At 37.1% G+C, this 19571-nt stretch overlaps 6 protein-coding genes and 1 non-coding gene across 9 annotated transcripts; 4 read left to right on the top strand and 3 right to left on the bottom strand.

The window, feature by feature from the left end:
- Nucleotides 1-56: 56 nt before the first annotated feature.
- LOC127249598 (U-box domain-containing protein 8-like) lies at nt 57-1505 on the top strand. Its single transcript, XM_051272496.1, has one exon. The coding sequence runs from the start codon at nt 275-277 to the stop codon at nt 1430-1432; it is 1158 nt and encodes a 385-aa protein (XP_051128453.1). The 5' UTR covers nt 57-274; the 3' UTR covers nt 1433-1505.
- Nucleotides 1506-3435: 1930 nt separating this feature from the next.
- On the top strand, nt 3436-4645 carry LOC127249604 (probable NAD(P)H dehydrogenase (quinone) FQR1-like 1). The gene is made up of 4 exons (XM_051272502.1): nt 3436-3655; nt 3738-3831; nt 3911-4173; nt 4276-4645. The coding sequence occupies exons 1-4, from the start codon at nt 3633-3635 to the stop codon at nt 4508-4510; spliced, it is 615 nt and encodes a 204-aa protein (XP_051128459.1). The 5' UTR covers nt 3436-3632; the 3' UTR covers nt 4511-4645.
- Nucleotides 4646-4742: 97 nt separating this feature from the next.
- Nucleotides 4743-6476, top strand: LOC127249603 (DAG protein, chloroplastic-like). Its single transcript, XM_051272500.1, has 4 exons — nt 4743-5220; nt 5738-5835; nt 5919-5984; nt 6093-6476. Exons 1-4 carry the CDS (start codon nt 4871-4873, stop codon nt 6263-6265), a joined length of 687 nt encoding a protein of 228 aa, XP_051128457.1. The 5' UTR covers nt 4743-4870; the 3' UTR covers nt 6266-6476.
- Nucleotides 6477-10712: 4236 nt separating this feature from the next.
- LOC127249596 (uncharacterized) lies at nt 10713-12976 on the bottom strand. 3 transcript variants are annotated; one of them, XM_051272493.1, is made up of 4 exons: nt 12684-12976; nt 11940-12617; nt 11177-11873; nt 10713-11098 (listed from the first exon to the last, which is right to left on the bottom strand). In XM_051272493.1, the coding sequence occupies exons 2-3, from the start codon at nt 12583-12585 to the stop codon at nt 11224-11226; spliced, it is 1296 nt and encodes a 431-aa protein (XP_051128450.1). In that variant the 5' UTR covers nt 12586-12617; nt 12684-12976; the 3' UTR covers nt 10713-11098; nt 11177-11223. The 3 variants fall into 3 exon arrangements, with proteins under 3 accessions (XP_051128450.1, XP_051128451.1, XP_051128449.1); XM_051272494.1 differs by having other exon boundaries at nt 10713-11873; nt 11940-12608; XM_051272492.1 differs by having other exon boundaries at nt 10713-11873.
- Nucleotides 12977-13624: 648 nt separating this feature from the next.
- LOC127249599 (protein HEAT-STRESS-ASSOCIATED 32) lies at nt 13625-16451 on the bottom strand. Its single transcript, XM_051272497.1, has 5 exons — nt 16184-16451; nt 15404-15595; nt 15103-15313; nt 14052-14275; nt 13625-13964 (listed from the first exon to the last, which is right to left on the bottom strand). The coding sequence occupies exons 1-5, from the start codon at nt 16304-16306 to the stop codon at nt 13854-13856; spliced, it is 861 nt and encodes a 286-aa protein (XP_051128454.1). The 5' UTR covers nt 16307-16451; the 3' UTR covers nt 13625-13853.
- Nucleotides 16452-17752: 1301 nt separating this feature from the next.
- On the bottom strand, nt 17753-19322 carry LOC127249597 (STOREKEEPER protein-like). Its single transcript, XM_051272495.1, has one exon. The coding sequence runs from the start codon at nt 19141-19143 to the stop codon at nt 17980-17982; it is 1164 nt and encodes a 387-aa protein (XP_051128452.1). The 5' UTR covers nt 19144-19322; the 3' UTR covers nt 17753-17979.
- Nucleotides 19323-19418: 96 nt separating this feature from the next.
- On the top strand, nt 19419-19490 carry TRNAH-GUG (transfer RNA histidin (anticodon GUG)). Its single transcript has one exon. It is a non-coding gene; the product is annotated as a tRNA-His (tRNA).
- The last annotated feature ends 81 nt before the right edge of the window (nt 19491-19571 follow it).

The following is a 19571-nucleotide window of genomic DNA, read 5'->3' on the forward strand; positions in this document are numbered from 1 at the left end:
CAAACGACGAAAGTCGTGGTTGAATTACGTGATTGATATTTGATTAGGTTCTTTGAATCATCCTCCATCGTTTTCGTCCCAAGATCTGCTACACAGTTGTTTGCTACAGGTTTTGCCACAGTGCCTTCGTTTCAACACGAAATTTATGGCGCAGTCGCGTAGCAGAATGCTTCAATAATATACACAAGCCGCCATTAACAATAGTCAAAAGAAATTAAAAAGTTCATTCCGAGGGCAAAGCCGTAATTTCGCCAGGTAGAGCGGCTGCCATTATATGAACCGCCATTGTCGGCCTCGAGCTCTGATTTTGCAAAGCAGAGGAATGGCGGCAAGGTTGCCGGAGGATTTTATTTGTCCGATTTCTTTGGAGGTTATGTCCGACCCGGTGATTCTTTCCTCCGGTCATACCTTTGATCGTGCCTCAATTCAACGGTGGTTGGACGCCGGCCACCGGACATGTCCAATTTCGAAATTGCCCCTGCCGGAGCCGCCGTCGCTGATTCCCAACCACGCCCTCCGCAGCCTCATTTCCAATTACGCCGCCGTCTCGTTGCGGCCGCGGCCGCAATCTTGTCCTCCCAGCCTTCAAACCCTAACCCAGCTTTTGCTTTCCCCTTCATTGGAGGAGAAGCTCACCTCGCTTGATCGACTGAACCGGGTTTCTAAGCACGACTCGTCGACCCGGCGCGGTCTGGCCGAGTCGGGGGCGGTGCCGGCGGTTTTGCAATGCGTCGACTCGAGCGAACCGGGAATTCAGGAAAAGGCTCTCCTTCTGCTGCTCAATTTGAGCCTCGAAGACGACGGCAAGGTGGGGCTGGTGGCGGAGGGGAGCGTCGGCCGGGTGGTGCGCGCCCTCCGTTTCGGAGTCGGCGACTCACGTGCCGTCGCGGCCACCGTGTTGACCAGCCTGGCCGTGGTAGAAGTCAACAAGGCCACAATCGGATCGCATCCAGATGCAATTCCAGGTTTGATTGACCTCCTCCGTGCCGGAAATTCCAGGGAGAGGAAAGAAGCCGCCACCGCTCTGTACACTCTCTGTTCTTTCGCCGGCAATCGGATTCAGGCATTTTATAACGGTGCCATTCCTGTTCTGATACAGAACGCCGCCGGCGGCCTCGAACGTGCCGTGGAGGTTTTAGGCCTGCTCGCAAAATGCAGTCTAGCTCGAGAAGAAATGGCGAATTCCGGTGGGGTTGTGGATATGTTGATCGCGATTGCAGGGAATGGGAGTTCGAGGGGGGTGCAGTATGCCCTCTTAACTTTGAGCTATTTGTGTTCTTACAGTGAAAGGATTGGTCTCGAAGCTCTTAGGCAAGGCATGTTTGAGGTATGCATTGGCCTTTTGAACGACGACAATCAGAAAGTGCGACGAAATGCTAAGAGTTTGATTCATGTATTGCAGAATCTGATGGTTGAAGATAGGTGTAATTAACTGTGAATGATGAATGCTAAGAAATGTCGAACATTTTGCACTTTGAGGGCTTCCCCTGTTTCTCGAATTGGCATTTTCGTATTTACAGAGTAAATTGTTTATAGATTAGTTCAATTGTTGATTTGGGACTCATGAATTTCTTCCGCTGAGGGTCTCATTAAGATTGAAAATTTAGACATTTTCATAGTTTTGAGCAAGATTGATGATAAAAATTGTATCTTTAACTTATAATGCTGAGTATAATTCGACAATGGGGTTAAGTCAGTGATTGGTAAACTTCCTTTTTTTGATCTTGATTCGCGTTGAAAAATTCTAAACTATGGGCTTAGTTGATAGTCAAATTGACGAGATTTGATATTTGAATTCCTACTGGTATTGTAGAATTTTTTAGGGCAATTGTGGGTACCGTAGGACCGTTTTATAATAGTCTTCGATCAATTACGCATTAATCAATATTTGATTGATTACTCCAAGACCCCATGTAGTTCCTCGGCAGTTGCTGTGTGCACTCTTGGTTTTTGATTTTTCGACTACTTTTTTTTTCTTTTTTGGGTGTTATGATTCCCAAGTTTGTTTGCTTCCCGTGATTGCTCTCGAGCATGCTCTTGTTTGTTCTTCGATTTAGTCTACGATAATGTGAAGTTGTAATATTATGAAAGAGGAGCTCTGTGAAATAACAGCCGACAGAAAATGTTGCTTTGGACATAAAAAGAGAAGCAAAAGAAATCCCTATTGCTAGAAAAGTGTCTTAGATTTGAATATAGAGAGGATATATGTTCATACACTGATACAGACATTATTGTCTGCTGCATAAAGGAAGAAAAACATTGATCACCTTTGGCATTCGACATGAATAATTACTTGCAACATATTTCACCTTTATTGGCATGAAAAATGTGACCAAACCTATGATCAATTTTGACTATAAGGTGTTCTTTTTGTCTGTTATAGATTTTGATTATTATTATTATTATTATTATTATTATTAAAGTAATATTAGAGTTAAATGTAATAGTTTATATAAAAAAAATTAGCATATTTTTGTTAACAGCCCGATTACAATGTTGAATGCCAAAAATCAGTATTATTTTTTCTATCATATTGATTAGGACAAATTCAAGCGCCCCAATAGCTTTATAACGTGACTTAACATCACACATTTTGGTTGTTTGTAGATATATTCGAAAAAATCGAATAAATATTTAAAAATATGAATCAAATTAAATAATTCAAATCAAATCGAATCTAAAAAGAAAATATTAAAAAATAATTAAAATTTCAATTAACTAAAAATACTTGTAAATATTTCAAATTGAATTAATACAATTATTAAGATAAAATTTAAAATATAATAATATAGAATATAAATATATTTAGTTTGGTTTTGTTTGATTCTTTTCAATTACTCGAAAAAATGTGTTAAAAATAAAAATTGAACCAAATAAATATCAAAGATGCAATGTTTGAGTCGAAAATCCAATTCATTTCGATTCACCTCAGTGATTTTCAGTGGTTTGATTATGATATTTTATCTGATCCTAATGATACAAAAGAATCAATCCCAGAAACTTAGGAATTATTATTTTTAAAAAAATAATTATAAATTAAGAGTGAGATAACTATTAATAAAATTATAAAATATGATTAAAATCTATAGCCATATTTTACAAATCAAATCTAACACACTCAAAAACCTTTTTAATTTGTTAATTACTAATTATTAATAATTTAGGCAGTACTAATGATGAGGTCGGCGCTCTTTATGTTCACAATAATATCTAACTATAATTATAGTTGCCAAAAATTATTATAGCATTTTTTAGTAAAAATTATTATATTTTTATATTTTTCTTACTATAAAAAAATAATTATTATTACTCATTTTTATTAAAATTTGTATTCCGTCGAATGAGCAGAGGTCTTTATGACGATGAAGTATGTCTTTCCATCTTCTTCATTATTTTTTCAATTTAAGCAAAAATGTAAAATGCTTTAAATGCTCTTTAATATAATTCCCCAATGCATGATATACATTCCTATATTTGACACATATTCGTTTATTAGTAACACAAATAAATAATACATACAGAGTTTGGGCTATTAAGAAATAATCAACATTTCCGACTATATATACACACACGCATACACAGATAACACAGGCGTCTTCTTCCTTCGTTCAGATCAGAGTTTTCCGACAGAAATGGCGACCAAAGTTTACGTTGTGTAATAATAATTATAATGACTTGTTCTTACAAGAGTTTTCAAGATTTGCAGAATTAATAAAATCCTTTTTGTGTATGTGCAGTTATTATTCGACGTACGGACATGTGGAGAAGCTTGCGCAGGAGATCAAGAAAGGGGCCGATTCGGTGGAAGGAGTGGAGGCTCAGTTGTGGCAGGTTTGATTTGATTTAGATTCAGTTATGAGAAGTTGTGTTAAATCTTAATTGACCGGAAATGTCGCCGGCGATGGAACAGGTGCCGGAAACTCTGCCGGAAGATGTTCTCGCCAAGTTAGGCGCTCCGGCGAAGAGCGACGCGCCGGTGATCACTCCCGATCAGCTTGCCGAGGCCGACGGATTCATATTCGGCTTTCCGACTAGATTCGGCATGATGGCTGCGCAGTTCAAGGCGTTCCTCGACGCCACCGGCGGGCTGTGGAGGACTCAGGCCCTCGCCGGAAAACCCGCCGGAATATTCTACAGCACCGGTTCCCAAGGCGGCGGCCAAGAAACCACACCGTGAGTTAGGGCTGGGTTAATTAATCAATTAATTAATTAATTAATTTTCTAGATTTGAAGATTCTTTCGCTTTTAATGATATTTGATTGATCGATTGCGCAGGTTGACTGCCGTGACTCAGTTGGCTCACCACGGCATGATATTTGTGCCGATCGGGTACACATTTGGGGCCGGAATGTTCGAGATGGAGAAGATAAAGGGAGGGAGTCCTTACGGCGCGGGAACCTTCGCCGAAGATGGATCGCGGCAGCCTTCCGAGCTCGAATTAGGGCAAGCTTTTCATCAGGGAAAGTATATTGCAGGCATTGCCAAGAAGCTCAAATCACCTGCTGCCTGAATCCAAATGCCATACTTAATTTATCCCAATTTCGATCGGTTTAACGTTGTTTGACAAAGAAGATTATTTGTTTTTTCATTTCAATAATGGACAAGAATTCCTTTCATTTCGTAATTTTATGTTCACCACAAAAATGCAGAAGCAAATATTCTGAACAGGGAAGGGCCCCACAAGCATTGGATATCGGAAAGTTTTTTTTTTTTTTTTAAGGGAAAAATCTGTGACAAAGGGCAGATTTTTTTAAAATTTTGAGAATCTGAAGATTCGAAGAACTTCCGATAATCAGTGAAGGCTAGGGTTGAATCTTATCATCAATCTTCTCCTTCGGCTGCGCGATTGAGCAATCTTGTCTGAGAAATTATGGCAACGCTAAACCTCGTCTCCTTTCCCAAACCCCTAATTTCAATCCCTAAACCAAAAAGCCCTAATTTTCCATTTCCGTCGTCCTCCCAGTTATTCCTCCGCTGCGCTCCTCGGCATCCGATTAAATCAAGAACTGGTGATGTTCCGGCCGTCGGAGCGTTGACCGATGGGGATTACTCTTCGAGGAGGAGCAGCAGCAGCGGCGGTGAGGAAAGGGAAACGATAATGCTACCCGGCTGTGACTACAACCACTGGCTAATTGTGATGGAGTTTCCCAAAGATCCTTCACCCACCAGGGAGCAAATGATCGACACCTATCTCGACACTCTTGCAACTGTTCTTGGCAGGTTTTCTGATGTTCTTATTTTTAGTCTTTTCCATTTCCTTCGCCTACTGATAAATGAATGTTTTCAAGAATTTTTAGTACTTCATAGTTCATACTGTAGTTGTCTGGTTAGAACACAATAACAGATTTAAATCAGCAGTTTTGCAAGGATATATTTACCACATCATAGGCCTTCTTTGTATGTGTGCTAATTGGTAATCATCATAGGTTCAAGTTGCTAGAAAACAAAAGAAACACCATAAGTTAGATTTTAATTTTTGTATTGGGATCTTGATTGGCAAAGATTGTAGTGAATTGCTCTGTTAGAAACTCAGAATTGCTTTGTATTTGAATTGGGTTCTTGACTGACAAGAGTTGTCTTTGATTATATAGAAGCTTTTAAGTTTTGTAAAATTTTCAAAATAGGAAAAAGTTTGGTATTGATCGCAATGTTCTATGAAAAAAATAAAAGCTTAAATTTATCATATAGAGAATATCTAATGCTCTCTTTATATCGAACCACCGGCGCGCGACACCAGCATGGAAGAGGCAAAGAAGAACATGTATGCATTTAGCACGACGACATACACCGGTTTTCAATGCACCGTATCCGAAGAAACGTCTGAGAAATTCAAGGGTAGTCTTTCGATATCGAATCTATCATTTATTATGCACGCGGAGCTCCACGACTAACAGGTTGGTTATGTTCGTCGTTTGCAGGACTACCCGGCGTCCTGTGGGTTTTGCCTGACTCATACATCGACGTCAAGAACAAAGATTACGGAGGTTGTTGATTGTTCGTGCAAAAGGCTTATAATTGATTGTACTAATGTTGTCGATAACTTCCCTTCAGCTCATCTGTCGCCATTTTATTTATTCTTTTGGTTGTTTCAGGAGATAAGTATATCAATGGAGAGATAATTCCTTGCCAATACCCGACGTACCAGCCGAAGCAGTCGAGAGGTGGCTCGAAACAGAAGAGCAAGGCTTATGTTAGACGAAGGGACGGCCCTCCTGCTGAAGGAAGACGCCCAAGGCAAGGCGCCGCGCCGGAATCTGCGTCGTAATTCGACCAGTTTCGATGTCGTGTACACCAAACATGGAATTGATGGATCGAATTTGAAACTTGCCATTGATGAATTAGTCAGTTTAGTGTTCTACTTTGTTGTTATTATTCCCTGTCTGAGCTATTGTTGTCTTAATGGTTTGGAAACGGGAAAGGGGGCTGTAGTAAAGGATTGAGAAAAGTTCATCTATTAGTCTAAACCTTTACTTTTTTTTTTTTTTTTTTGAAAAAAATATTTTATCCGACTCACTTGGTAAATATATACTCTATATTGTTATTTTTTGTTGTCCAAATCTATTATTTTAATATGTATGAATGTTATAACATATTATATGTATCTTCGTATTTATATTTATTTACATCAATATTTTTATATTAATTTCATACAAATAAGATAATTTTCACATACTAAAACTATAGTTGAAACACATTATTTATTAAATTTTGTATAAAAAAATAAATATTTATATATTTTTTTTAAGTAGACGAAAAAAATATGTTCTAGTTCAAATTTTGGTCACTCATTATTCGAACCCTTCAGCAGTATCATCAGCCTGGGCCTGTCTGACGCTGCATTCGTTAATTTGACATGGGCTGATCCAACTCACTTTTTTAAATAAAATTATATTAAAATATTATTTAAATTGATATTAAAATTAAAAATTTTAAAAATATATATAAATATAAATCAAAAAATAAATCAAAAATCTGCTCTAATTTTTTACTGCTAGTATTATTTATAATTTGACATGTTTCAATTTTATTTTTTTTTTAATTTATGTACTCAACTATTATTATTATTATTATTACGCTCAAGTATAATTTATAAAAACAATCAAAATAACTATGTTTTATACCTTTCTATTGATTTGATTATAATACTCCTATATATTAAAAAAAATATTATACAAATGTATATCATTAATACTCCTATATATTTTGATATTTTTAATTGTTCAAATATAAAATATTTATTTTCTTTTTAATATGTATAGACTCATTATATATTACAAATATCCTATATTTATACTTATCTACATAGCCTATATTAATTTTACAAATTATAAATCTAAAATTATATTCACATATCAAAATATCATCAATTATTAATTAAAATATAATATTTATTAAACTTCATCCAAAGATAAACCTTTAGTTTTCAAAGAGACGAAAGTATAAAAATCTCATAATCAAAACTCACAAATATATTTTAATCTAAAATTTATTAAAATTGCATCATTAGAAATCCTGCACAAAAAGTAAAATAATAGTAGTAAAATATTATGGTATATATGACTTAGGTCTTAGTGGAAATGCTAAAAAAATTGACTTGTAATAAATAAAAAATAAATATATTTTTATGAAAAAGGAGTTTATAATGTACTCACCTCGTTTGGTCAAAGATAATTATTCTTTTAACCGTCCAACAAAAATTAATAATTTTTTAAATTTATCAATTTTAAATATACCTAATAAATATAAATTAATTTAATTAAATTTTTAATTTTTTAAACAAGATTCACTCAAAAAATTAATAAATATTTTTATTTACCTTTAAAATTTTTCATCTTTTTTTATATATAAAACTAATATATTATAAAGTAAATATATATTTTTAATTTATTTGTATTATATAAAATTTTATTTTCTTAAAAAATTTATACCGTATATATTTTATGTGATATAATATTAAAAATATTTAAATACAAATTTTATTTTTTTAATTATTAAATAATTAATTCTTATTATCTAAATAACTTATCTATATTATCTAAATTCTTGTACTTAAATAAAAGACTTTATCTTTATCAGGATTGAGAGTGTAATTTTTATGAAGTGAAATGTGCAGCTGTATATATTATTTTGATGTGATATATAATGCGATGTAATTTGAAAATAATAAACATTTACATTGCCAAATTTCAACATGATAATTATTGTGCAAAATTTAGGATGTGATTGGGATATATATTTTTTTATTTTAAATAGAATAAATAGTGGAAAAAATAAATAGAGAGAGGGAAGAAACATTACCGTTAACAAACCAATTTTTTTAGGGTTTGATGGTTTGTTTTCGACATCATTATTATTTTTAAATTTATAAGTATTTTTATATAAAAAATTATTATCTTCATTATTTAATTTTTATTTAAAATATAAGTATTACATTTATAAATAAAAGAAAACTGCTAAATGTAAAATACTTTAAAACATAACCATGGGATAAATTAGTTTATCTATAAATTGTGTGTTTGCTTAATATTTAGTTTGAAATATTTTATTATATGAAGTATAAAAAGAAGTGTATAATATAAAAATATATATATTTAAGTCTAATATTAATTTTTTTTATAAAATAATAAAATATATATTAAAAATTGTTTGGGATTTGAGTGAACACAACAAACAGTTATGCTTGTTCTTCTTGATTTTTATTTTTTATTTGTCGTGCAACTTAGCTATGTCTTTTGTAAATATTAACTTATTATGAAGTGTTTATGTAATAAGATGGGGTTGAGTGCTTCATGTGGGCCTTGGGATTCCTTCATGAACTTCAACTCTTCACTGAGGCAATCAATCAAGAGGTGATCCATTCTTATATATAAAGAATTAAGCATTGATCGATAGCCCTTCATTATTCGAATGAACAAACAAACTAATATAACCCTTAATTTGTTTTTGTTAAGGTGGGATGTTAAGTCATTGGATTGTCTCCCTGAGTACCTTCTCATGTGTTTCTTGGCCCTTTTCAACTCAGATCAAGGTGTCATTTTTGAACTTTTTTCTTTTTCTTGATCACAAGAAGGGCTCAGTGGGGAGAACTTTGTGAGGTTTACAATTTAGAAGCAAGATGGTACCACAACAGCTACTCCCCGACCATGTCCGAATGCTTCGACACAGCGTGGGTGTCCATCTCCGGCCCATTAATTCTTTTGTATGCGTATCTTTCCATCGCGAATCCCATAAACATCAAAGAATTGCGCCGCCTCGAGCAATATCCCGTCATAGAACACATCGATCATGGCATATACTTGATTAACTTTTATGGGTATATATAATTAGGGTTGTATAGTAATGCTTGTAAAAATATTCTACTATTCAATTCGATTTGTAAAAATATTTGATGAAATATTTTGTAAAAGAAAAAATAAAATCTAAATAGTAAAATTTGAAATATTAGTGCCAAAGAAACACTTAAATCAAACTTGTGTTTGGTTTTCTTCACACTAAATTGTCTCTAAAAAACATAACCCTCAAAATATATTTTTCATTTAAAGTGTTGCTCAAAATGTTTTTGTTTTGTTTAAACTATTAATTAAATACTCATTTATATTAAATTAAACATTTAGTTTGTAATTCAATTTGATATGAAAAATAATCATTTATGAATATACTAATTATTTATGTGTTGTCAGCTAACATCTCTCCCATTTTGAAACTATTTTAAAACCAATCGAAAGCTACAAAACAATTTCAAAACATGTCCAAATAATATTATACTATATTTTACTAGTAACAAAAGATACAAAAACTGAAATATTAGGCTAAATATCCCATTTGACGATTCTTTCTAACAAATCATTGTAAGTGAGATTTGGCTTAACATGCCATGCGGAGAATTATGGGTACAATACTTTGTATAATAAGTTTCGGGAAAGTGATCATTTTGATTATGACATATTTCACCTTTCATCCCTTTGCGGGTTTGAATTTTGAGTTGGAATTTGAATAGTAAAAATTTTGAATTTGTATAGTTGTATGATGTGATATAAATAGGTGTTGATGTGATGTTTTGAATGAAAAATTGATTTTTAGTATAATATAAAAAGACAAAAAATATATGTTTGGAAGAAAAATTGAGATGAATAGTGTATTTGGAGGAGAATCCCCAAACAAACACACCCTTAGTTTATCATATCCAATGGGAAATCGAAAGCCAAAAAATTTTTCACTGGTGACGGCGAAGGTTTGAACCCTTAATTTTAAAGTTACAAGAAGTTGTGAATCCACCTACACTACCAAATTGTTCTTTACAATACAAATACAAAGAATGACATTTGCATAGTTATAAAAATATTTATTATATTAGATAAATAGTAGAACTATTAAATTAGAAAACTACAATTTTGTTTTGAGTCAGACATATATAGAAAATAAAAACTTTTTTATGGGAAAAAGGGTACGACTCTAGGTGAATAGAATAAAATAAAAATAATATGCTAGTGATAAGAGAAATATATATTTATTTTTGTATTAAAGTGAAATATATATATATTTTTGTATTAAAGTGATACGAAGACTAATGAGATGAAGGTGGTTAATTATTTTATATTATGCAAATGTTAAAAAGATATGTGTGACCGTCCAAAATTAGATCCGACAAGAGGCGAACTATACAGTAGATTTGGAGACAAGATTTAACCCGTTACCTCACGATCACGAATCTATCCTTTTAAATTTTTCTTTATTTAGATTGTAGTATACAAAGAGAGCTTCACTGGAAGATGTTCAATTATCAGTCACAACTGAAAGTATAAAATAAAATAAAATTAGACTCTAGTCAAATCAAGAAATTTCAAATTCCTCAATCAATGTGACTGACTGACGAGAAATCATCGCACTTTGTTGCTTGATCTGGCCACGAACGCCGCACGTGCTTCCTCCCAATTGCATCAAAACGCCCAATTTCTAAACATAAAATAATAAGGCCCAATAAGCCCAGCCCAACATTAGCCTCCAAATTCCCAATGAATCTTCTTCTACATTTCTGATTTCATTAATTAATCCCCTGTGCTTTTTCTTTTTTGTTTTTTTTTTTACAGTGTAGCTTCCCCTGCAAATAAATACCGACAATTACTGCCAAGCAAACAGTGTATACGTCCATACATACACATACCTACTCATATGATACCTCCATGGAAGAAGAAGAAGAAGAAGAAGAAGAAGACCGAAGCAATTTCAAGGCCTGTAAATGACCACAAAACAGGGAAGCAGTGCCCTGGGGCTCAGCAAATAGAGCTCCTCAATGTTGGAGTGCACTCCCACTTTCCCTGCCAACGAATCGAATCCCGACTGCCCAACCATCTCCTGCACATTCTCGACCGGCCTATGGACTCTCCCGGCTATCACTCTGCACACGATCAAAGCCTTTCGTATTGACGAGTCGCCGGACTCCGGCGATTCGATCGATTCCAACGCTTTGCTGCTTGTTGCAGCTGTGAAGACGCCGATCCCATTGGTGAACTCCTTCTTGGTCGAGAACCCGTGCTGCAGAATCCTGCAGACTCGGCAGGTGTCCGACTTGCAGAGACTTGATGAGGCCTTTGTGCCGAGAGAGCATTCGAGAGTCGAGCCGTGGAACCTCAGCAGCTCGTTGCCATCGGCCAGGCAGCGCGGATGCTTCTTTGGGAGCTTGCTGGCTTTGATCTTCACGAGCTCGCGGTGCTCCTCGAATTGAGCTATTGTTTTCTGCATGTTGTGGACTTTAAGGATCCTGTCGATTCCACTGCACTGGCTGTCGTTGCCGTTGCTGCTGCTCCGGCCACAGCTTGCTCGGCAGATTATCTCCACGATCTTTCTCGATGAATCGCCTTCGACTAGCTCCGTCACTGAAACAACACACATAATTCAAATGATGGCTGCAAGAAAAAATTGAGAATTTGGAAGGATCTAACCAGCGTGTTTGGAGAGATGATGCTCTTCGACGGCTTCCCATCTGACAAATTGATCACCGCATTTATGGCAGATCAGGGCTCCGAAGGAATCCGATGATCTGGAGGATGATCTTGGCCTGGCGGAAAGGCCGCCGAATCCAGGGCTTCTCCGGGAGAGGCTGCTCGACGTCCGCCGCATCGGACTGCCCAAGATGCCGGACCGCCGGTATCCTCGTCCGACGGGGAACCGGCCGGGGCCTGGAGTGCCGGGCTTCAGCACTCCAACAAAGTCAGAAATATCATCATCGCAATCGCCGGCGACGGCGCAGCCGTCCTTGAAACCGGTGCTAATTTTGAGCTCACAGGTGGAATTATCGAGCACGACCTCGTGTGTAATCGGATTGAGTAGCTCGCTGCTTCGAATGGATCTGGGGCTGCACGCCGGAGGCTTCTCTGTGTGGCGCTTGCTTCCATGGATCACCGCGTCTTTCAAATTGGCAATCGACCTCGAACAACCGCACCGGTCGTCGCCGCCGCCTCCGCCTCTCTTTGTCGCGATTCTATTGAGGTCCTCAGCTCGATCGCCGTCGCCGGTCGGAACAGAAACATCCCTCGGATCGGCTCTGCACTGCACGGATTTCTTCAAAGCACCCCAAAGCGCAGGCATTGTACGTCGTCTTCCTCCCTAACCTAAAAATCCTGATAAGAAATCCATTAAAATCCTAATTCCACCAATACTATTCATCAATCAATTCCACAGCATACCTAATTCATCCATAATTCTTCACCGTCGATCTCCATCTCCGTTCGACCTCCAGAATCCACCACACAGAATGGCAGCCATTAAACACGCCGGCAAGAATTCAAATTCCCATGCAATTAAATCAATCGACGTTGTGAATCGCACTTTCTTGCAGCAAAAAGCAGAAAAGGGAAGAACAATTCGTCGCAAAAGCACCAAGAACGGCAATCAGCAAGTACTAATTAAGACACGAAAAGTCGAGATCCAAGAAATGACGCAAAAAAAAAATCCGATCTTTATCACACTTTGCGCCCGGATAGTGTCTGTACTGAACGCTACTGATAAAGGGGGACCAAAACCCTACCAATCCACATCCTACACACCTAATTCATTAAATGAAGGAAATAGATAGAAGTAATAAATATACTTGTCATACTATTCCACACATTTTCGAATCAATACAATACCAGAAATTTTGACAAAGACTGGTGTGTCCAGGCAACGTTATCAGACCAGCTAAATACATGTTCTCAACGAATTATCCAATCAATCGAAAAATCAAGATTAGACAAAGCCCACCTCAGTTTTATGAAATCCCATATATACACACACAAAATTTAACTCAGGGACCAACAGAATGACTTACCAATTTTTGTTGTGTGCAGTGATGTATGGAGAGCTGACAATAACATGGCAAGCAAGTGGAGACACTGGAGACTGAAATAAATTCTTGCACCTAACAGCATGCCGAGTTAATTAACATATACAGGACATTGTCACATTGCACTTCCCAGTTCCCACCACTGACATAAAGAAGCATCGAAAGATTCTATCCAAGGTCAAAAGATTAGGGACCTAACTATTTCATAGCATTCAACCAAAGATTCAAACCTGCAAGCATCAAATGCAAGATATAGAAGTGCAGTAATTACCCATCAGGGCATCTTCTAAGATACCAGAGATCGATACTCAATCAACTGTAATGTATTAATTCGACAAACACCAAATTTGATGGAGATTCAGTGTTGAAGATACATAATGCTGGTACTCGGTATATACTGGAATAGGGTAGTTTACACAAATAAGAAAACAATAGCTTGATAGGCATATCGCATACATTATAGTCACGATGCAGAGCAGAACATATTACTGTTTACACATAGCAACACTGTGCCCGAGTTATCAATACCAGCTTAAAAGAGAAAATATGAGGAGCCAAGAATAGAAGAATGGTTTCTGCCGAGGTTACGGCCGCGGAGGCACTCCAGGCCCATCACTTGAGAATGTTCGACAAAAAGATTTACCTAAAGCCAAATAAGTAATCAAGCTATAAATTTTGTTGGTGAATTAAACCTGAGTGACAAATGGAACATTGTATTAAAACAACTTACGTTTGGGCCATACTGTTTAATGAACCACTCAGATGTCTTAGGATTTGATGCATCAAACATTGTCTTCTCAAGCCCTAGACGGCCCACAATTTTTGCTATAGCATCAGCTCTCATTGAATCAGCTTGTCTGCAGACTTCATCAGCATCGATCATTATAACGTCTGCCCCAGCTTCAAGGCATCTCTCTGCCCTTCTAATCAGAAGATCAATGTCCTCAACAAGCTCTGCAGTATAAAATTTGCAAAAATATTGCCTTTAGTTCCGAAAGGTAGTGATTAGTAAGTGAAATTACAAATTCACATCATGTCTCAATTTAGATTAGTTTAAGATCAATCCTAGGCCACATTGAAGCAAAATGATATTGGCCTCACATTAGTAAATTAATTAGTACAATTAGGACAACCATAGTAAAGGTCGCACATTGACTGGAGCAACTGACAGACCTCACACTTTCAACAGAATACGTAATAGCAATGGGCAATGGGCAAAAAAGGAAGTACAAAGTATTTGTAATCTTTTGCAATGGACCATCTTGAAATGTTTATTGATTCTGACACTAGAGGATCATATTCACTGAAAATACGATGAGCATAAGTATAACCGGCATTACCTACAGAGAACACTTTTGCAATTCATTCAGCATAGCCTATTAAAAAGAAAGAAAGAAAGAAAGAAAGTGCCTTCGTTGGGTAGATGAAAGGACTGAAAGAGAAGGTAGGGTAATGTGAATCAAGATACACTTAAATATCACTTTACTCAAAAGAATTAGAAAGAGAAATACCCATTACTATGACATGTTGTCCCTTGAAAATAAAAATGTTAAGGAATGGCCTGGCCTGGCCTGGCCCATTCTTTGAAAGACCTTGCAATATGTGTAACAGACTCCATCCAACAAATCTAGAGAGAAATCACATTGATCCTTAACTAATAATATAAATAGAAAACTATATTGACCCATTATGCAGTGTATGCTAACTTTCAAGTAGAAGATCTTAGCATCCATCCACATAATCCGACATGAAAAGCCATAGAAAATCGAATTAATGCTCACCTGAAGATCGGGGTGCAGGAACCACATATGATCCAAATGCTTTATTATCTTTAGCTGGGATATCCGATCTATTAACCTTAATAGAGAACACGGGTTTAGCTCTAAGACCCTCACCCTTTACCAGCCTGACATATCTCAAGAGTGCCTCTTCCGGAACTCCGAGTGATCCAGCTTCAATCTCAATCGTATCAAAACCCAATTGCTTACATTCCTAAAAAAACAATATATCGCACCAGTGAAAGCAGCAGAACTAAAAAACACAAAGTTTCTTTCGAAGGGAAAAGTCATCGAATCCTCTTACTGCAATATAGTCTTTGAATGAAGAAGGACCTTTACGCAGTAGGTGCTCTGCCCAGTCACCAGTGCTGACATACACATTGTGCTTGTGTGCCATATCAGTCACTTCTTTAATATAATCTTTTGGCATCAAGCTATGAGACCCTCCAGCAAATTTCAAGCCATCTACAAACTCTCCCATGGACTCAAAAACATCCTGTACCACACACATCGTTTGAGTTAATGGCACAACATCTTTTCCAAGTGGCTATCAAAAGATCTTTACATAGCTCAATATGACAATCGAAACAATCAAGATATCCATCAAGAGACGACTCTCTTAACAATCTACTATAGCATGAAACTCCAATTACCAGGAATCTAATTGCTTGTTACATACTAATGCTTGATGGAAGTTAATCAATCCAAATATGGAACTCCATCAAAGGAGAACAAAAAATTATTATTATTATTATTATTATTTTATTTATTTTTATTTTTATTTTTTATTTTTAAAATTTTTAATAATAAATTAATATGCAGAATTTGTACCTAAAACTGAAAATTCATCAACTTCGAAACTGAAAATCTTGACACAAAACTGAAAACTCATTAACGGCACAAAATTAATTAAAATTAAAAGATAAATAAGCCCATCTATTTGCAACGATTCGTACAAACTCGATTACCTCGATTTCGTAAGCACAAGTATACAAGGATATATATCTCATGAAGAGAACTTTGAATTGAACGAAGGCTCATTCCACTAGTGAACCAGAAGGAACAGAGGGTTAGAAATTCTGACCTGGAGAAGGTTCTGGGAGAAGAGAGAATAATTGGGCCCTCTCATTTCCGTAACACCATACCTCCTCGGCTTTTCCGGACGATCCTCATCTTCGAAGAAGCTCTTCCATCGGTAGGCAGCCATTCTCTATACCCTGTCCGTAACACTGATAATTCCTGATTACTTAAGGAGACGGCACAGTGAAGATCGTAAAATGCAAAAATTTTCCGAAGCAAAGTAGTGTCGGTGTTGGATTGGATCATCATCATATTCGTAGTTGGAACTTGGAAGAACTCTGAAGCAGTTTCTAGAAATGTATATATTTTAATAATTTTTTAATTCACGAATAAAGGTCTGGTAAATTAGGGGAATATTGAGGAGATCCTGGAGCAGTAGTCCCGGCCCAAGACAAACAAACCCATTGGTTATTCTGAGAGCTCTGCTCCCGGGAGTCTGGTAAAATGTTGTATTTATAAAATAAAGAAGAGTCAACAGGGATTTTGACTCCACAGCCAACTTGATTTCCTCATTCAAAATAAATCGTACATTTCTTATTTTTCATAAACATTCTATAGGATTTGGATCGTACCCTTTTTAAAGAATAACAAATTTCATCTCTAACAATCAATCTGTTGTGAGTTTCATCAAAAGGGCCTTGGAGTCAGACATTCTTAATATAGAGTAATCACCAAAATCAGTACTTTATTCGAACAGGGATCACTGTAGAGGATAGGATACACAGATACTTGTCAATGGAAAGATACCATTAACCAAGACAGCACCTTTTCGGGTTCAACAATTCACTTGCATTCATCACACATATGGATCCATATCATCAAACCAAAAGGGGGTTCAGCCATTTACCAAGAGTTCTGAGAAGTTCATAGCCAATTCAATGGAACAGAAGGCATAGATCAAAATTGAAACGAACAGTGAGTTAACTTCTGAAGGATTAAAGTAGCAAGAATAACATTGCAACCGAAGCCGTCGCAAATGCCAAAAAGAAATCACAACCAATTCCAGAAGACTGGCAACAATGTTGGAAAGGGAATGTACAAACTAAGGTGTGGCAATAAGAGCAGACATACAACAAATATCTCCAAGTGAAAGTAGTGTAAGAAGACGGGAGAGATTGAGAAATCAGCAAACCAAAAGTTACCATCAATAAACAAATGTTCATCTCCAAACAATCATATCACACTTTAGTTGAATGATGCATCAGAACACACCAAACTACAATCAAGCACACGCTGATTTAAGGTTTTGAACTGAAAATTACCGAATTCCTAAATTTTAGAGTGGGAAGCAGCTGAACTGATGGTAACAATGGGGTGAATTAATAGGATAGAAACTATGTTTTAACTATTACGAATATGTGACAATTCAGAAATGAGACCAAAGGATCTGAAAGAAGAGAAGGCAAGGGTGAGGATGACGACTATGACGGACTCCAAAACTCCTGGAAAATAATGTCACAATTGGGGCAGCAGATGGATTCATCCAATTATCCGTAACATCAAAAAAGAACAAACTCAATCAAGAAGCAATATATATTACTGAAACTACATAGAATAACATGCAAATGCAGAATCAACAAGAAGACACAATGCTAGGATTATAAAAACTGCCATCATGAATAGCTACATAGCTTGACATACCATCACATATAACATGAAATAAAGCGATTCAAACTAAACAAAAGTAAAGACTAGCTGATTAAGAAAATGAAAACATAGTCATCCAAAAGGCACAATTTAAGGTCCCCTAACATAACATTATAACATGGTAAAGCAACGAGAATTAACCAGTCGAAAGGCTTAATCAGACTTCAAAGCATCCACAACAAGCTTAGTCAGTGCATGCCTCAGCTCCAACTGCTTCATGTACACTTCTGCCTCCTCAACTTTCAGCCTCATCCACTCCTTTTCCCCATCGTGCCCTTTCCCTGTTTCGAATAACTCTGCTCCCATCCTCATAACCCTATCCTCCACGCTCGTGCCCATGGAAGTGAGCGTTGGAACTGCTAAGAAATTTCCCCTTTCGCCGCTTGAAACCTTTGCACTCTTTGCATCTTTAGCCTCATCATTCTCATTAAAGATTGCTCTTTTAAGTGGAGTCTTCCTCACTGAACCGCCATTTGCTTTTGAAGGTTCAATTGATTTTTCACCCTCAGTTTCAGCCCCGCCATTGTTCCCCCAAATCTTCTGGGACAATTCATACGCCTTGTACTCGTGCGGCTTTGATAATGTTCGATTTTTTCCCTCCTTCTCTTTGCTCTTATTGTTGACATACTTCTTCCTCAACCTCCTGATTTTGTCCTGCAATTGAGCCCTGGTCACATCTACATGTAAATTCTTCCTGATATAATCATGGAATGCACTCAAATCAGCAACAGGATCGGACTTCTTCTTGGCTGCATAGTCTATCATTCCTTTCAGAATCTCGATTTCATCGCCCTCGCTCCAAAGCCTCTGGAAAAGCAATTTCTTTGGGTCGTCGTTAGGCTTCTTCTCGGAGCTCTCGATCTCAGGCTGCTTCTTAGACTTCTTCGTATCCTTCTCCTCCGCTTGCTTCTCTTCCGGAGCGGCAGCGGACTTTACCGGAGCCACGAATTTAGATCTCGACTTTCTAGCGCCTGAATCGGTTGCAGGCCCATCATCCACGGGCTTGGATGCCACAGGCTTGACTTTCTGTTCCTGCCCATCGGAATCTGACTCCGTATCCGATCCGGAGTCCTCCTCGTCGGAGGAAGAGGACGGCTGCTTCACCTGCTGCCCCTGGGGCTTCGAGGACGACAGAGGCTGGGCTTTTACCGGCGCCGATGGTGCGGGGTTTTTGGCGGTTTGAGTCTGTTCGGGCTCGGATTCGGATTCGTCGGACCCAGCTTCGTCCGAGGAAGCTTCCTCTTCTTCTTCCTCGCCGGATTCCGATTCGGAGAGGGTCGGTGCCGCAGGTTCATCCCGATTTTTTGAGATACCCATGAATTCCAATCGACGGCCAAATTATTCACGCAAGGATCTAATTGGGAAATGAATTGAAATTTAGGGCTCCTGGAGAAATCGAGGCCGCTTTATATGAAAAGGACCGATGTACTGCGAACTGCCCTAATCTTGCTGGCGTCGTTTCACGGTGCTGCGCCTAATTACGACGTTCAACAACGGAACTCATTCTGATTTAATCTAATTATGTACTCAACTTATATAAATTAAATATAACTTTTTACATAAATTAACTTTACAGACATATAACATATGCGGTGGCTGTAGTTTAGTGGTAAGAATTCCACGTTGTGGCCGTGGAGACCTGGGCTCGAATCCCAGCAGCCACATTTTCTATACTTTCACTTTTTTTAATGTTTTATTCTTTTATTTTGATACCTTAAAGAATTCGTTGACGCCCTCAGGTCAGA

This window comes from Andrographis paniculata, unplaced genomic scaffold (assembly GCF_009805555.1).
Source record: "Andrographis paniculata isolate CXL003 unplaced genomic scaffold, ASM980555v1 Contig36END, whole genome shotgun sequence".
Taxonomy (NCBI): domain Eukaryota; kingdom Viridiplantae; phylum Streptophyta; class Magnoliopsida; order Lamiales; family Acanthaceae; genus Andrographis; species Andrographis paniculata.

Bases quoted from the DNA above. Each gene is read 5' to 3' on its own strand.
- LOC127249598 (XM_051272496.1), top strand. From the start codon at position 275: ATGAACCGCCATTGTCGGCCTCGAGCTCTGATTTTGCAAAGCAGAGGA.
- LOC127249604 (XM_051272502.1), top strand. From the start codon at position 3,633: ATGGCGACCAAAGTTTACGTTGT. The intron at 3,832-3,910 runs GTTTGATTTGAT...GCGATGGAACAG, and splicing joins TGGAGGCTCAGTTGTGGCAG to GTGCCGGAAACTCTGCCGGA. The intron at 4,174-4,275 runs GTGAGTTAGGGC...TCGATTGCGCAG, and splicing joins GGCGGCCAAGAAACCACACC to GTTGACTGCCGTGACTCAGT.
- LOC127249603 (XM_051272500.1), top strand. From the start codon at position 4,871: ATGGCAACGCTAAACCTCGTCTCCTTTCCCAAACCCCTAATTTCAATC. The intron at 5,221-5,737 runs GTTTTCTGATGT...GCGCGACACCAG, and splicing joins CTTGCAACTGTTCTTGGCAG to CATGGAAGAGGCAAAGAAGA. The intron at 5,985-6,092 runs GTTGTTGATTGT...TGGTTGTTTCAG, and splicing joins CAAGAACAAAGATTACGGAG to GAGATAAGTATATCAATGGA.
- LOC127249596 (XM_051272494.1), bottom strand. From the start codon at position 12,585: ATGCCTGCGCTTTGGGGTGCTTTGAAGAAATCCGTGCAGTGCAGAGCC. The intron at 11,874-11,939 runs GTTAGATCCTTC...GTGTTGTTTCAG, and splicing joins TCATCTCTCCAAACACGCTG to TGACGGAGCTAGTCGAAGGC.
- LOC127249599 (XM_051272497.1), bottom strand. From the start codon at position 16,306: ATGGCTGCCTACCGATGGAAGAGCTTCTTCGAAGATGAGGATCGTCCG. The intron at 15,596-16,183 runs GTCAGAATTTCT...TGTGTGGTACAG, and splicing joins TCTCCCAGAACCTTCTCCAG to GATGTTTTTGAGTCCATGGG. The intron at 15,314-15,403 runs GTAAGAGGATTC...TTGTTTTTTTAG, and splicing joins CATTCAAAGACTATATTGCA to GAATGTAAGCAATTGGGTTT.
- LOC127249597 (XM_051272495.1), bottom strand. From the start codon at position 19,143: ATGGGTATCTCAAAAAATCGGGATGAACCTGCGGCACCGACCCTCTCC.